The following is a 13761-nucleotide window of genomic DNA, read 5'->3' on the forward strand; positions in this document are numbered from 1 at the left end:
AATGTCAAGTATAAACCGTGGATTTTAAAACAAGCTAAGAGGCCACAGGATGTGGTGGCATATGCCCGTGACCTCTGTGCCAAGAGGATCAGGAACTTAAAGCTGGCCTTTGCTTCATCTGTGAATTCCAAGCAGGAGTTTCGTGAGACTCTGCCTTTAAAAACATACAAATGAACAAAAACCCCAAACCAACTGAAAAAAGAATCAAAGCAATGTGAGCTCATCCTTCCTTCTAAAAATAGAAGCTGAGTCCAAGCCTTCTTCTAAGTCTTTACTGTTTGTTTTGTTTTGTTTAAGACCGGATTTCTTTGTGTGGCCCTGGCTTTCCTGGAACTCACTCCATAGAGCAGGCTGGCCTCAAACTCAGAGATCCCTTGCCTCTGCCTCCGGCTCCTGAGTGCTGGGACCAAAGGCATGCACCATCGCTGCCACCACTGTCTGCAGAGTCTTTATTTTTTAATTCATCCTATTGAGACACGGTCACCATACATTGCCCAGGCTGGCTTTGAACTCCTGGGCTCAAACAATCCTCCTGTCTCAGCTTCCAGAGTAGTAGTAGGCCTGGGATGGCAGGGATTCAGGAAATGTAGGGGTTTGTCTGACTTTGTTGAATGAGAGGCCAGTTTCACACAATTCTCTTAAGATTGTCTGTTTCTCATCACACAACAGAGTGAAATGTTGCAGTTTCCACCTAAGTCTAAACATCTTGTCAAGTAGAACTGTTGTCTCCATAATACTGTGTCCAAGGTCACATGGTGAGCTGGGGTAGCACCAGCTCCAATCCTGTTAATGTGCCAGGGCTCCAGACTCAGGGGCTCAGTAAGGGCAGAGTCCTAGCCTCCACCAACCAGGCCTGTTCACTCAAGACCCAGTCTGGTACTCCATTTTTGTTAGGTACTGAACACCACAGGACGGGGCAGGCTCATGAGGCACTGTGAGGCAGTAGTTACTGGACGCATACCCTGCCTAGAAAAACCCACTGGGCTGTTCACCTTTTCTGCTGTGTCCATACCTGGAAGATGTGACAACCTGGAACGGTTGTCTTGACAGGATCTAGACAAACCAGGGCAGGGAAAATGTCAGAGATCATGGGAGGAGACTTGGATAAGCCAGAGAGCCCAGTTTGGGACGCAGTTCCCCAGGGAGAGTGACATCTGGACCGAGGTAGCCCTGTGGGGCATGAGCAGTGTGTGCTGAGCTCAATCAAGCTGGCCTCAGACAGAGCTCTTGTTGGGACACTCATGACGCTCACCGGACTCTCTTGCAACCATCACAGACTGAAGCTTGCGCTTTGGGGAAGTGGGAAAACTCTGCAGGAGTCTGCAGCCCTATTTCTGAGCCTAGGTTCTCTGGGCCTCCTATTTTCAGACTGTACTGTGACCGCAGGAAGTCCCGGGATGCGTCGGGGAATGACCCCTCCTGCAGCCTGAGCTTGCATAACGCCAGGCGGGAAGCTGCAGTCTGGCGGAGGCGGCTGAGCTCCGGGTGCCCAGCGCCGCCCTCCGGGCTGGGGCGTGGCCGCTGCCCCTTTATCTGCGCGACTCCAGCGCGGGGACGCTGCAGACAGCTCCCAGCTCTGCTCTGACGACAGGTGAGATTGCTCCTGGAGGTCCCGGGGCTGGGCTGGGAGTAAAGAAATGCTCCCACGGGCACGCGGGTTGGGGGGGTGTGCTCCTAGCTCTACAAGCGTGCCGTACCCAGTGGCGGAAGTGGGCAGGTGGCGGAAGATGGAGCGAGGCCGAAGACAGTAGGACCCTGAGAGCCTGACAGTTACGTAGGGGAGCACCTCTCGGAAGGGCTGGGAAGAGGTCGCCAAGGGAATCAGCTGCAAGGAGGGGACCGGAAGAAGCAAAGTCTGAGGTTACCTCCTCCCCAAAGGAGCAGTGGGGGGTCGCTATGGTGGGGTAAGTGGGAGAGCAGAAAGCGTATGGGAGGACCAGATCAGGGCTGGAGCGAAGCTTGTGGAATGGGGAGACTTTAATGTCGTCTGCAGAAGGTAGGCACAGGAGACAGCCTGTGCGGGATCACACCCAAGGAACAACCTCACAGGCTGTGCGCTGCATTCTAAGAGCTAGGTGATAATGGGGCAAGAAGGAACAGGAGTGGAAGTGGTGTGTGTGTGTGTGTGTGTGTGTTGCAGATCCTTGTGGAGGGAGGCTGGAGGGCTAACAGGCCAGAATATTGGATCCCTTCCCTATGGTGAAAAGCCAGATTGCCCTAGGTAGGAAAAGACACAAGGCCCCCACCACCATCCTCAGCTTTGGGGAAGAATTTCCTTAAATTTCCATTCTGATCACGTTTCTGAGTACAAATGGAGACCCACTATGCAGTGTCAAAAACAAATGGTTTCTGTTCTAAAGAGGTAGCCGTTTCTTTAAATTGAGGGATTTTTCTTCCAGCAGCCCCTGCAGCCCCTGCGGCCTCTTAGACTGCCTTGGGCTGGCTATGCCCTGAGAGGTTTGGTGGATTCCTCAAGCTGTTCTTGTTGGGTACCCAAGGACACCATGTTGAAGCTCTCCCCTTTCAGTGTACTCTCCTTGAAATAGCGACTGGGGGGGGGGGGCGCTGGGGAGGGGAGGTAGTGTCTGAGCTTTGGGGAAGAATGTCCTAAAATTTTCATTCTGATCATGTTTCTGAGTACAAATGAGAACCCACATTGCAGTGTCAAAAACAAACGGTTTCTGTTCAGTCCTGGTAGACACTGAGGTAGCCTTTTCTTTAAATTGGTTGAGCTAAATTGGAGAATTGGTTTGCAAAGAGGGAGGTGACCTGGTTGCTGAGAGACCCACAGGCTTGCCAGAGCTTGTCCAATCTACATTCACCCACACTGGGTGCCCAGAAGTTGCCAGGAGCGCTGCTTCTGAAGTTAGTCTTAGACAAATGTTGGCATTATCTTTCCTCGGGGCCTGGATTACCAGATACACCTGGGGCTTGAAGTTGTGCAGAAACATGTGGGAAAGTAGCTACTGTAGGTGACTGATGTAGCCCTCATCACAGCCATTTGGGGTTCTCCCGGGCCTGTCTTTTCCTCAGGACCCCTCTGGAGGGTTTGCCTCCCTCCCAGTCGCAATATTAAGTCTGACTAGACTGCTAGTCTTTATCTTTTGTAGATAGGGGCCTTGGAGTTTTTCCCACATGGGCCTTGAACTCCTGTGAGAGTTCAAGTGATTTTCCCTTCTGTCTTCAAGCGGCTAGTCATTTAACTTAATTTTGATGCAGGGTCTTAGTTTGTAGGCCAGGCTGGCTTCGAGTAGCCCTCGCACCTCAGCTCCAAATTGCTAGGGCTTGCTCTCTCCTTCTTCCTTCCTTCCTCCCTTTCTTCCTACATTCCTTTCTTTCTTTTTCTTTTCTTTTCTTTTTTCCTTTTTTTTTTTTTTTTTTTTTTTGGTTTTTCAAGACAGGGTTTCTTGTGTAGCCCTGGCTGTCCTGGAACTCACTCTGTAGACCAGGCTAGCCTCAAACTCAGAAATCTACCTGCCTCTGCCTCCCAGAGTGCTGGAATTAAAGGCATGCGCCACCACCACCCAGCAGGTTTCTTTCTTTCTTTCTTTCTTTCTTTCTTTCTTTCTTTCTTTCTTTCTTTCTTTCTTTCTTTCTTTCTTTCTTTCTTTTTTTCCTTTTTCTTTCTTTCTTTCTTTCTTCCTACATTCTTTTCTTTTCTTTTCTTTCTTTCTTTATTCCTTTCTTGGTTTCTGGGAACAGGGTTTCTCTGTGTGGCTCTTGGCTATCCTGGAAAAACACCTCGGTAGACCAGACTAGCCTCAAACTCAGGAACTCAAAGATCTGCCTGCCTCTGCCTCCTGAGTGCTGGGATTAAAGACCTGTGCCACCACTCTCCTGCCAAGGCTTATTTATGTTTTAATCGTAGAAACATGAAAAATTAAGTGTGCATGGTGATACACCCCTGGAATCCCAGCACTCAGGAGGCAGAGGCAGGGGAATCATGATTTGAAGGCCAGTCTGGGCAATACGGTGAGATCCTATCTGAAAAGCTCAAGGAGGGCTGACCAGTAAAGAGCTTGCTGGATTAATATGAGGAAGTGAGTACAGCCCTCCAGCGCTCACGTGAAAAACCTGTCACACCAGGGCTAAGGTGGAGCTTAGTGGACTTGTTGGCTCGACTGGTCAGTCTAGCCCAACTGGTGATCTCCAAGTTCCATGAGAGACCCTGCCTCAAAATACGGTGGAGCATGGTAGAGGTCCTGACAGGCCTCTGTCCCCACAGAGGCTCACGCATGGGCGTGCGTTCACATGTGCGCACCCACAGAAAAAGAAACGCAGGAGGAAGAAAACAAGGAAAGACGAATGAATAAAGGAAAGATTGAAGGGAGAAGAGACATTTGTACGTTGTGTGAGTGCTGAATCCTGGCTTTATACCCTTTATCTAGTGAGGCCAAACCTGGCTCTCCATGGAGAGATAAAATAATCTTTAAGAGAACATGCAGAACGTGCCAAACAAAGTAACAAGGAATACTTCACACGCCAAGGACAGGAAGAAGCGAAGGAACGACCAGAGCCTGCCAACCCTGGTTATTTTGCGAGGCCTAGAGCATCCGAGAGCCAGGGAATAATAGCCAGGCTAATTTGTAGCTCTGTTCTGCAGGTTGGAAATACTGAAGGAATGTCCCAGAGCCTCAGGACCCTTTTAAGTAGGTGGATTCCCTCCCCCACCTAAAAACCAAAGTGTGAGGGACTTTCCAAGCCACCCAGGGCTTAGGCGGCTGAGTAAGGGGATCCCAACAAAATAAATAGAACCAGAGCCAGGGCCACCGCTGGGCATGGAGCGATGGTGGCAGCGCCTCCTGGGAAACCAGCTCAGAGAGGTAAAGGAAGTCCTAGGAAGTTACCAAGCTGGTAAGTTCCCATTCCAGGCTCACACAGAACCCAGACTTTTGGCTTTTTCAGAGTGGAGTTGCAGACAGCCACCCTGTTGACAGCGGCCCTGTCTTTTCCGAGGTTGCCCTTTGGTTCGCTTTCCTCCTCGGGCATCTGTGTGGGTGAAGCAGCTGAGCCAGCGGGGGCTGCCCATCATTCCTTGCGTTCCCTGTTCTCTGGGAGTGGCCTGGTGGCTGCAGGTCAGAAGGCACTGGTTGAAAACTGAGCATGGAGGGGTCAGGCTCGCTCTCTCCAAATCCCACTTTCTCCAGGTAACCCACAGCCTGCCTGAAGGTGGGTGAACTCCAGGAGGAATTGGGGCTGATAAACCTTGGAAGACAAGGTGAGGAGGGTGACCTGGATTTTAGGAAAAGGGGGAGCATGAGTTAGGCCTCGAGAAGGGGGACTGGGAACCGGGGACCAGGGACAGAAATTCTGGCTTCTCTTGGCAACCTATTTATTTTTAAAGATGTATTTTGTTTTATGTGTGTTTCTGCACATGGGTTTGCACACATATGAGTGCAGATGTCAAAAGAGTTTGGAAGATGGCATCAGATTGCTCCTGGAGCTGGAACTGCAGGCAGTTGTAAGCCTGTGGGTACTGGGAACCGAACTCAGATCTTCTGTGAGCAGTGTGCACTCTTAGCTTCTGAAGCATCCCTCCAACCCACATGGCTACCTTTTGGGCTGCCTGCTTACTGTTTCCCCTCTGGTGTCCTCTACCTCTGTGATAGGTGACAGGGCATCTGGGGTTAAGAATCCTTCCCTGGGGAAGTCACTTCCTTCCTAACCACCTTTTCTGGGTCTGTGGGCAAGTGGCAGCTTTCCGAATTCAGACTTCTCCTGCAATCCGGAAGGGCTGTCCTGACCGGTCCTTGCTGAGAACAACTTAATTATTAAATAGGTCAGTGTCCTCAGGAGTGCAAACTCTAGCCAAGCTTCCGTGGTCCTTAAATGTGTCCCCAAAGATCAGGTAACTGTTTCAGGGGACAGTTGACTACTTCCCTCCCCAAGACAGGGTCTAACGTAGCCCAGGCTGGCCTTGTACTTGCTGTATAGCCAAGGATGACCCTCCACTTCTGATCCTCCTGCCTCCACCTCCCAAGTGCTGAGATTATAGGTGGGTGTCACCACACTAGGCTAGGGGACAGTTATCTTTCTAACCCTCCCCCCAGATCCAATGACACGGATTGAAGGGTTTTTGTGTTTGTTGTGATCCTGGGTGGGACCTTGGGCCTTGGGCCTGCCAAGGCCACACTCCCAGCTTAAGGTCAGATTTTTAAAGCATTCAGTCCCGTCAAGCCAACAGCAGGCTGTGATTTCTCTGAGCACTCCAGTCGTCACAACAGTGGCAGCAGTGCTTTACTGAGTCCCTGAATGGTGCTCAGACTTAGTTCCAGTCGTTTAAATCTCTGCAGCAATCTCTAAGGAGTGTGCTTTTGACTTTCCCATAAGGGAGCTGAGAACCAGAGAGTCAGTGGTCCAAGGTCCTGGAGCTTGTTTTATGGAATCTAGCATCAGTTTGATTGTCTCTGAAGCCCATCTCCCAACAATTCCTTCTCTTTTTTGTTTGTTTGTTTGTTTGTTTGTTTGTTTTTATAAAGATTAATCAGCCGGGCAGTGGTGGCACACGCCTGTAATCCCAGCACTCTGGGAGGCAGAGGTAGGTGGATTTCTGAGTTCGAGGCCAATCTGGTCTACAGAGTGAGTTCCAGGACAGCCAGGGCTATACAGAGAAACCCTGTCTCGAAAACAAACAAACAAAAAAATTAATCAGATCCCATTACAATGGCTGTGAGCCACCATGGGGTTGCTGGGAATTGAACTCAGGAACTCTGGAAGAACAGTCAGTGCCCTTAACCACTGAGCTATCTCTCCAGCCCTTTATCCTTTTCTTCTTAACTCCTCTTCTGATGTCTGATAAACCAGCCAAGTACACCCGCTGTCCTCCCAGACCCCAGACACGTGGGACCAGCCGGCTTGGTTCTTCTTTGTTGTGTGGGCCATACTCTGTCATGGTAAGCCATGGTACTCTGTCATGGGTGAGCCACACTCTGTCATGGAGGTGTTGTCCGTGACCGAGGCCTGGCTGGGAGGGTGTGCATGTGGAGCCTGGATTTTACTAGTGTGGGAGTCAGAAAGAAAGGGAGGGGGAGGTATCTTTAGCCTTCCATGACATCACACAAGACAACCTCCAGGCCCTTGGAAGCCCCACTCCGAGGGTCCTTCATCTATGCAAGTGCCACTTAGCACTTGGCGTCTGGTGACTTTGTACTGTTCCACAGCAGATACCATTGGTCCCAGGATCCAGAGAAATGCCCCCCCCACCCTCCCCACCCCCCCCACCCTCCCCACCCCCCCCCACCCTCCCCACCCCCCCCACCCCTACCCCCCCCCCCCCCCCCCGGTACCGAGTGTAGTTGGAGAGGCCTCATGGGAGGCTGTGGCATTGTGCTGAGCTAGTTATCCAGGCTAGGCAAGGCCCAGCTGCTTGGTTGGCAGAGCTTTCTGGATGCCCTAGAGTCTCTCCCCATAGTCAGCTCTTTCTGTTGGCTTAGGCTTGACCTCTGCCCCTAGTTTCTCAAGGAGATCTCTGAGTTCAAGGCCAGCCTGGTCTACAGAGTGAGTTCCAGGACAGCCAGGGCTACACAGACAAACCCTGTCTTGAAAAACAAAAACAAAAACAAAAACAAAAAAAGAAACTGGGCAGAGGACTGGGTCCCCGGGCATGCTCTCTCTCTTGCTCTACCCTTGAATAAGAAACTCTTTATCTTGCTGGAGCATACCTTGTGTAACAGCAAAATGGGGAACTAGTGCTAACCTCCCAGGGAAGTTACAAGAATTGATTACAGAAAGGTGGTGAATGGACATTAGGCTTTATTATGTAGTCATGACTGGGAACGGAGGCCCAAGCCATGTAAACTTGACATATGCAGGGTCAACAAAGCTGAGTAGATTTTGCCATCGAACTTCCCAGAGCCTATGATGTGTCCTCATGCCTTGGGAGGGACAGGAGTGGGAGGTGGAGCCTAGGAGACTTAACAGATCACGGGCACCTGGTAACTAGGTGTCCCCAGGCCCCATACAGCTTCACTGTTCCCAGGGCTGAGAGGAAGCCTTGCTGTGTTGGCTAGGTTAGGAGCGCACACTTAGGTCTAATGTCCTTAGGCGCCATACAAGATGTGTCCTGAGACAATATTGTGGACATCGATGGAGGCTGTGTTGTTACAGCTAAAGTCCATTCTCTTGAGAAGAGGGAGACGCCCCCGGTGGAGATTGTTAATAGTCTAAAGCCTTCCTGAGTCTGTGTTGAGCCAGGCTTTCTGAGGTGAAGGAACCAGAAGAGCCCCGTGCCAAGGAGCCCCCATGTACAGTGGTGTGTGACTGATGCACGTCTGGGAGCCTGGAAAGTGGGCGTTCAGAGAGTAAGAGCAGGTTTGGGGCAGGTCCTGATGCCATCTGCACACAGCAAGTTCTTGAATTGTGCATGACTCCTTTGGGTGGCCTGGGGGTAGTGGCAGTGAGGCTCGGAGAACGTAGTCACCTGCACATACAGTGACTGGGGCAAAGGTGGCTTCAGTGGCATCTGATGCTCCCTGGACGGAGCCCTGCATGCGGAGTCAGAAAGCTTCTTCAGGGAGCTGTCCGGCAGATATCAAGAGATGAAGGTGGTGTCTGAGGGTTCCCGGTGTGGTGGTGAGCTCCGTGGACTAAGCAGCTTGGGGAGGAAAGGGTTTACTTGGCTTGTGCTTCTACAGTACAGATCAGTTCACTTTCATAGGAAGTCAGGACAGGAACTCAAACAGGGCAGGGACCGGGAGGCAGAGCTGATGCAGAGGCCATGGAGGGTGCTGCTTACTGGCTTGTTCAAGCATGGTTTGCTCCGCCTGCTTTCTTACAGCACCCGCCCGTGGATGGCCCCGCCCACGATTGGCTGGGCCCTCCCCCACTGATTACTAATTAGGAAAATGCCTTCTAGGTTTGCATACATCCCAACCTTTTTAAAAGATTTTATTTATTTTATATATATGATGTCTTCAGACACCAGAAGAGGGCATCTGATTCCATTACAGATGGGTGTGAGCCACCATGTGGTTGCTGGGAATTGAACTCAGGACCTCTGGAAGAGCAGTTGGGCCTCTTAACCTCTGAGCCATCTCTCCAGTCCTACATCCCAACATTCTCTCTCTCTCTCTCTCTCTCTCTCTCTCTCTCTCTCTCTCTCTCTCTCTCTCTCTCTCTCTCTCTCTCTCTCTCTCTCTCTTGAGACAGGGTTTCTCTGTGTAGCCCTGGCTGGAACTCACTCTGTAGACCAAGCTGGTCTCGAACTCAGAAATCCTCCTGCCTCTGCCTCCCAAGTGCTGGGATTACAGGCGTTTGCCACCACCGCCCTGCGGGACATTTTCTCAATTGAGGCTCCCTCCTCTCTGACGACTCCTAGCTTGTTTAAATTGACATAAAACCAGCAGAGCTGATAAGCCTGGATAAAGGAGCAGGTACCAGGCAAGTGTGCTGTGTTTATTAAAGGTTTGACACATCGCGCCTGTCACCGTGTCTGAAATATTAGCTTTTTTTTTCTTCTCTGTGATAAAGTACTTGACAAAGGCAACTCAAGTGAGGAAGGGTTGGTTGGGGCTCACAGTTCGAGGGTGCTCAGTCCACCATGGTCAGGAAGGCACCATGGTGTGTACTTCAGGCAGCTGGTCACAGTACACCCAGTCAGGAAGCAGAAAGCAAGGAAGACTGGTACACAGTGTGTTCTTTCTCTCTCTCTCTCTGCTTTTTGGAAATATTTTTTAAATTGGAAATATAATTTTTTAAAACAATGTATTCTAATTGATTTCCCCTCCCCCAACTCCTCCCAGATCTTCCCTACTTAACACACACAAACCCAGGCCACATCCTTCCTTTCTTTGTTTCACTAGAATACAAACAGGCATCTAAAATAATAATAATAATAATAATAATAATAATAATAATAATAATAATAATAAAATTAGGACAAAACAAACAACAACAAAAATCCAAAGAAAAAAACAGAAGAAACACATCTAGATGCTGAGATGCACACATTCACACACAGCGAAGACTCAAAAAGTAAAATAAAATCAGAGACCATAATATATAAGCAAAAATAAAAATGTGTGTATATGTGTGTGTGTGAAGCCCAGACAAAGTATTGTAAGACAAAACAAAAACAAAGCAAAATGAAAAAAAAAACAAAAACAAAAAACAAAAAAAACCCTCTTCCTCTTCCAAAGAAAAAAGAAAAGAAAAGAAAAGAAAAGAAAAGAAAAGAAAAGAAAAGAAAAGGGTCATTGAGTTCATTTTGTGTTGGCCATCCACTGCTGGGCGTGGGCCTGCCCCAAGGGTGGTTTGTATACCTAGTGAGATGCCATTGGAGAAAACTAAGTTTTCCTTTGCAAGCAGTTATCAATTGGAGATAGCTTCTGGGTTGGGCATGTGGGGTTGTGTTTACTTCTGTCCCAGTATTCACCCCTAATCTGGCTTAAACCTGTGCAGGCCCTGGGCATGCTGCCACTGTCTTTGTGAGTTCAAATCCCGGGGCACGGGTCAGGAAGATGTTGCATGTTGCCCTTGAATCCTAGTCCTAGAGAAATCATGTTTAACCCCTCTTCCTGGAACTCAAGAGCTCGGGACTGCTCCTGTCCTGTTTCCTACCCCAGATCAACTTCCTTCCCTTTTTATTCTACAAAGTATGTCCACAAAGTACAGAGACAAACTGCCCAGCCTCTGAGCTCACAGTAACACACTTAATGCCCCGGAGAGGTTTAATGGTTTGCTGGTAGGCACTCAAGTAGAGAGGTCGGGGACAAAGAAGAAATGGGTTTTGAAGACAGTATGAGTTTGCTAAGTAACCAAGGTGGGGAGGATGTCACAGTAGAGGGAACAACTTTGTGACCTGAAACAGTGGCTGTGAGAGTCTGGTATGGCCATGATAAGGACCCGAAGTGCACTGTGGCTGGGTAGTAAGGCTGGAGGAGGAAGTGGGTGGGGGTGGGGGAGCAGGGGGTGGATTATGTGGAGGAAGGGGCACTGGGAGTTCCTGGTAGCTCTGGATGGGTTGTAGGTAGAGGTCGTGGGTCTGTTAATAAGGTCATTGTCACTCAGAGACAATGGACACATGGACAGTGGCACAAGCTCCCGGGCTCAGAGAGCCTGTCCCCACATTCTGAGTTCAGAGTGGCTATAGAGAAAAACAGCTGGGGCTGCTATGTGGTGATTGGCTGGAAAGGAAGTGACTGAGGCAGGTGCTTTATCAATGAACGAATGAATGAATGAATGAACGAATAAGGCATTTCGAGGTGAGCAGCTGCTGAATCAGGTCTCATTCTGGGAAGAGAGGTCGGCTCGTTTTGGGGGTGGGGTGACCCCTTGATCCTCAAACTCAGCCTGATGACGGGATAGAAGACAGGAGACAGTCTAGGCCAGCAGAGCCTCAGGCAGAGACACAGGACTCTGACTTTGCCTTGGCCTCTCTTCTAGTTTGCTGCCCGGGGGCCCCAGACATGGCGATGGCAGTAGCCCAGAAGTTCAGCCACCTGCTGTCCAGCCTGTGGCACGTGGGCCAGAAACCTCTGCAACCTGAACCACTGTTTACAGTGGACCGGGCCGAGGTGCCACCACTCTTCTGGAAGCCCTACATCTATGCCGGCTACCGGCCGCTGCATCAGAACTGGTGTTTCTACTTCCGCACTCTGTTCCAGCAGCACAACGAGGCTGTGAACGTGTGGACCCACCTCCTGGCGGCTCTGGCCCTGCTGCTGCGGCTCATCGGCTTGGTGGGGAGTATGGACTTCTGGGAAGACCCTCACGCGCTACCCCTCTTCATCATCGTCCTGGCTTCCTTCACCTACCTCTCCTTCAGTGCCCTGGCTCACCTCCTGCAGGCCAAGTCCGAGTTCTGGCATTACAGCTTCTTCTTCTTGGACTATGTGGGCGTGGCCGTGTACCAGTTTGGCAGTGCCCTGGCACACTTCTACTATGCCATAGAGCCGTCCTGGCATGACAAGGTGCAGGCTATTTTCCTGCCCACGGCTGCCTTCCTAGCCTGGCTTTCCTGCGCTGGCTCCTGCTACAACAAGTACACCCAGAAACCAGGCCTGCTGGGGCGCATTTTCCAGGAGGCGCCGTCGGCGCTGGCATATGCGCTGGACATCAGCCCGGTGGTGCACCGCATCATAGTGTCTCCCCTCCCTGCCGAGGAGGATCCGGCCCTTCTCTATCACAAGTGCCAGGTGGTTTTCTTCCTTCTAGCTGCTGCGTTTTTCTCCACGGTGATGCCTGAGAGTTGGTTCCCCGGCAGCTGCCACATCTTTGGGCAGGGACACCAGGTTTTCCACGTCTTTTTGGTGCTGTGCACGCTGGCCCAGCTAGAGGCTGTGACGCTCGACTATCAGACCCGGAAGCCCATCTACGAGCCTCTGCACGCCCGTTGGCCCCACAACTTCTCTGGCCTCTTCCTGCTCACCACGGCCAGCAGCATCCTCACCGCGCTGCTCCTCAGTCAGCTGGTGCGGCGCAAACTCCATCAGAAGACCAAGTGAAAGCGGGTGGGCAGGAGCTGGCAGGGTGAGAGAAGGTGCTAGGGACAGATGCCTGGACTTGACTCCAGATGGGAACAAGGCCTGGGAAAGCTGATTCTATCTGGCAGGTCACGACTCCCCGCATGGGCCTCACTCAGTGGCCAAAGTGGCGCTGGCCAATCCTTGCACCCTGGGATTGTCTGGGAGCTGCAGAGCCTTGCTCAAGTCCCTGCCGTGGGAGGGGAAGAGATGAGAGACTGCTGACCACACCTTCCTTGCCTCCTATCAGAGCTAAGAGTTGGGGTTCAGCTTTGGTCACCACACTGATTTGGGGCTTCCAGATTGTTGGGTGAGAGGTTAGACTCAGGCCAGTGTCAAGTTTGAGCCTAGAAGGAGTAGAAGTCTTTGCAGCCATCGCCTACTAGAGCTCATTGGTGGTGGGAAAAGAAGCAGGCCACAGGATGGGAAGCATTTTAACTTTCCTGCGCCCTGCACCACAGCCTGGATCACTGGGTTCCGGAGAGTCCCCAGAGACAAACGGTCCCCTCCACTGCCCACATCCCTGCATCACAGCCCAGCCAGAACGCCTCACACCTAGCCTTGGCCCGTATTTCTTGCACACAGTTTCTAGCTTCTCCCTACAATTCATTTATGATTTTGAGATAGCTCTCCTTAGCTCACTGTTTCCTGGGGCTCCAGGCTTTAGAACCAATAGGAATTGTCAAGGAAAACTCAAAGGCCAGACTAGTCAGCCCTGCTGGGGCACTCAGAGCCTTGGGCTAGGAAGGGTGAGGAGGAGTTTGCAGGCTGAGCTTAGAAGGGCGTTTCAGGCAAAGGGGATGCCTGTACCAAGATGTGAGATGCAGAGATGCAGAGATGCAGAGATGCAAGGGGGGGGGGGCGCTACAGGCAAGTTTGGTCCCTCGGGCTGGAGGAAAGGCTGGTTCCTGATATGCCCTAGATTCAATAAAATGGCTATGAAATTGCCTCCTCTTCAATTTAACTCCTGTTTCAGGGAGGGGCCCTGTTCAGAGGAAGTGGGTTTTCTGTTTTGTTGTTGTTGGCTTTTTGTTTGTTGTTTTGTTTTTGTTTTGCAGGAAGCTGCAGGTGCTGAGGGCATGGATGTGGACCCAGAGGGGTTCGTGTTTCATTCCCCCCACCCCTGAGGTTGGGAATGCAGTGTGTGTGTGTGTGATTATATTTATATTTGGCCTTTTGAGGGATGAAAGAGCAGCCAGGTTTGCCAGACTGGGAGAGATCCTGTCTGGAAGGAAGTAAAGAAGTGCCTGGCAATGCAGCTCATGCAGAGCCTTCCCATGAGGCCTCTCATTCGGTCCCC

At 51.0% G+C, this 13761-nt stretch overlaps 1 protein-coding gene across 2 annotated transcripts; it reads left to right on the forward strand.

Annotated features, from left to right (window-relative positions):
• Window positions 1–1422: 1422 nt before the first annotated feature.
• On the forward strand, window positions 1423–13408 carry Paqr7 (progestin and adipoQ receptor family member 7). Of its 2 annotated transcripts, none has more exons than XM_052177692.1 (2): window positions 1423–1591; window positions 11383–13408. In XM_052177692.1, the coding sequence occupies exon 2, from the start codon at window positions 11406–11408 to the stop codon at window positions 12441–12443; it is 1038 nt and encodes a 345-aa protein (XP_052033652.1). In that variant the 5' UTR covers window positions 1423–1591; window positions 11383–11405; the 3' UTR covers window positions 12444–13408. The 2 variants fall into 2 exon arrangements, with proteins under 2 accessions (XP_052033652.1, XP_052033653.1); XM_052177693.1 differs by lacking the exon at window positions 1423–1591 and adding an exon at window positions 4960–5218.
• Window positions 13409–13761: the final 353 nt, after the last annotated feature.

The sequence above is a fragment of the Apodemus sylvaticus genome, chromosome 3 (assembly GCF_947179515.1).
Source record: "Apodemus sylvaticus chromosome 3, mApoSyl1.1, whole genome shotgun sequence".
NCBI lineage: Eukaryota > Metazoa > Chordata > Mammalia > Rodentia > Muridae > Apodemus > Apodemus sylvaticus.

Bases quoted from the DNA above. Each gene is read 5' to 3' on its own strand.
- Paqr7 (XM_052177692.1), top strand. From the start codon at position 11,406: ATGGCGATGGCAGTAGCCCAGAAGTTCAGCCACCTGCTGTCCAGCCTG.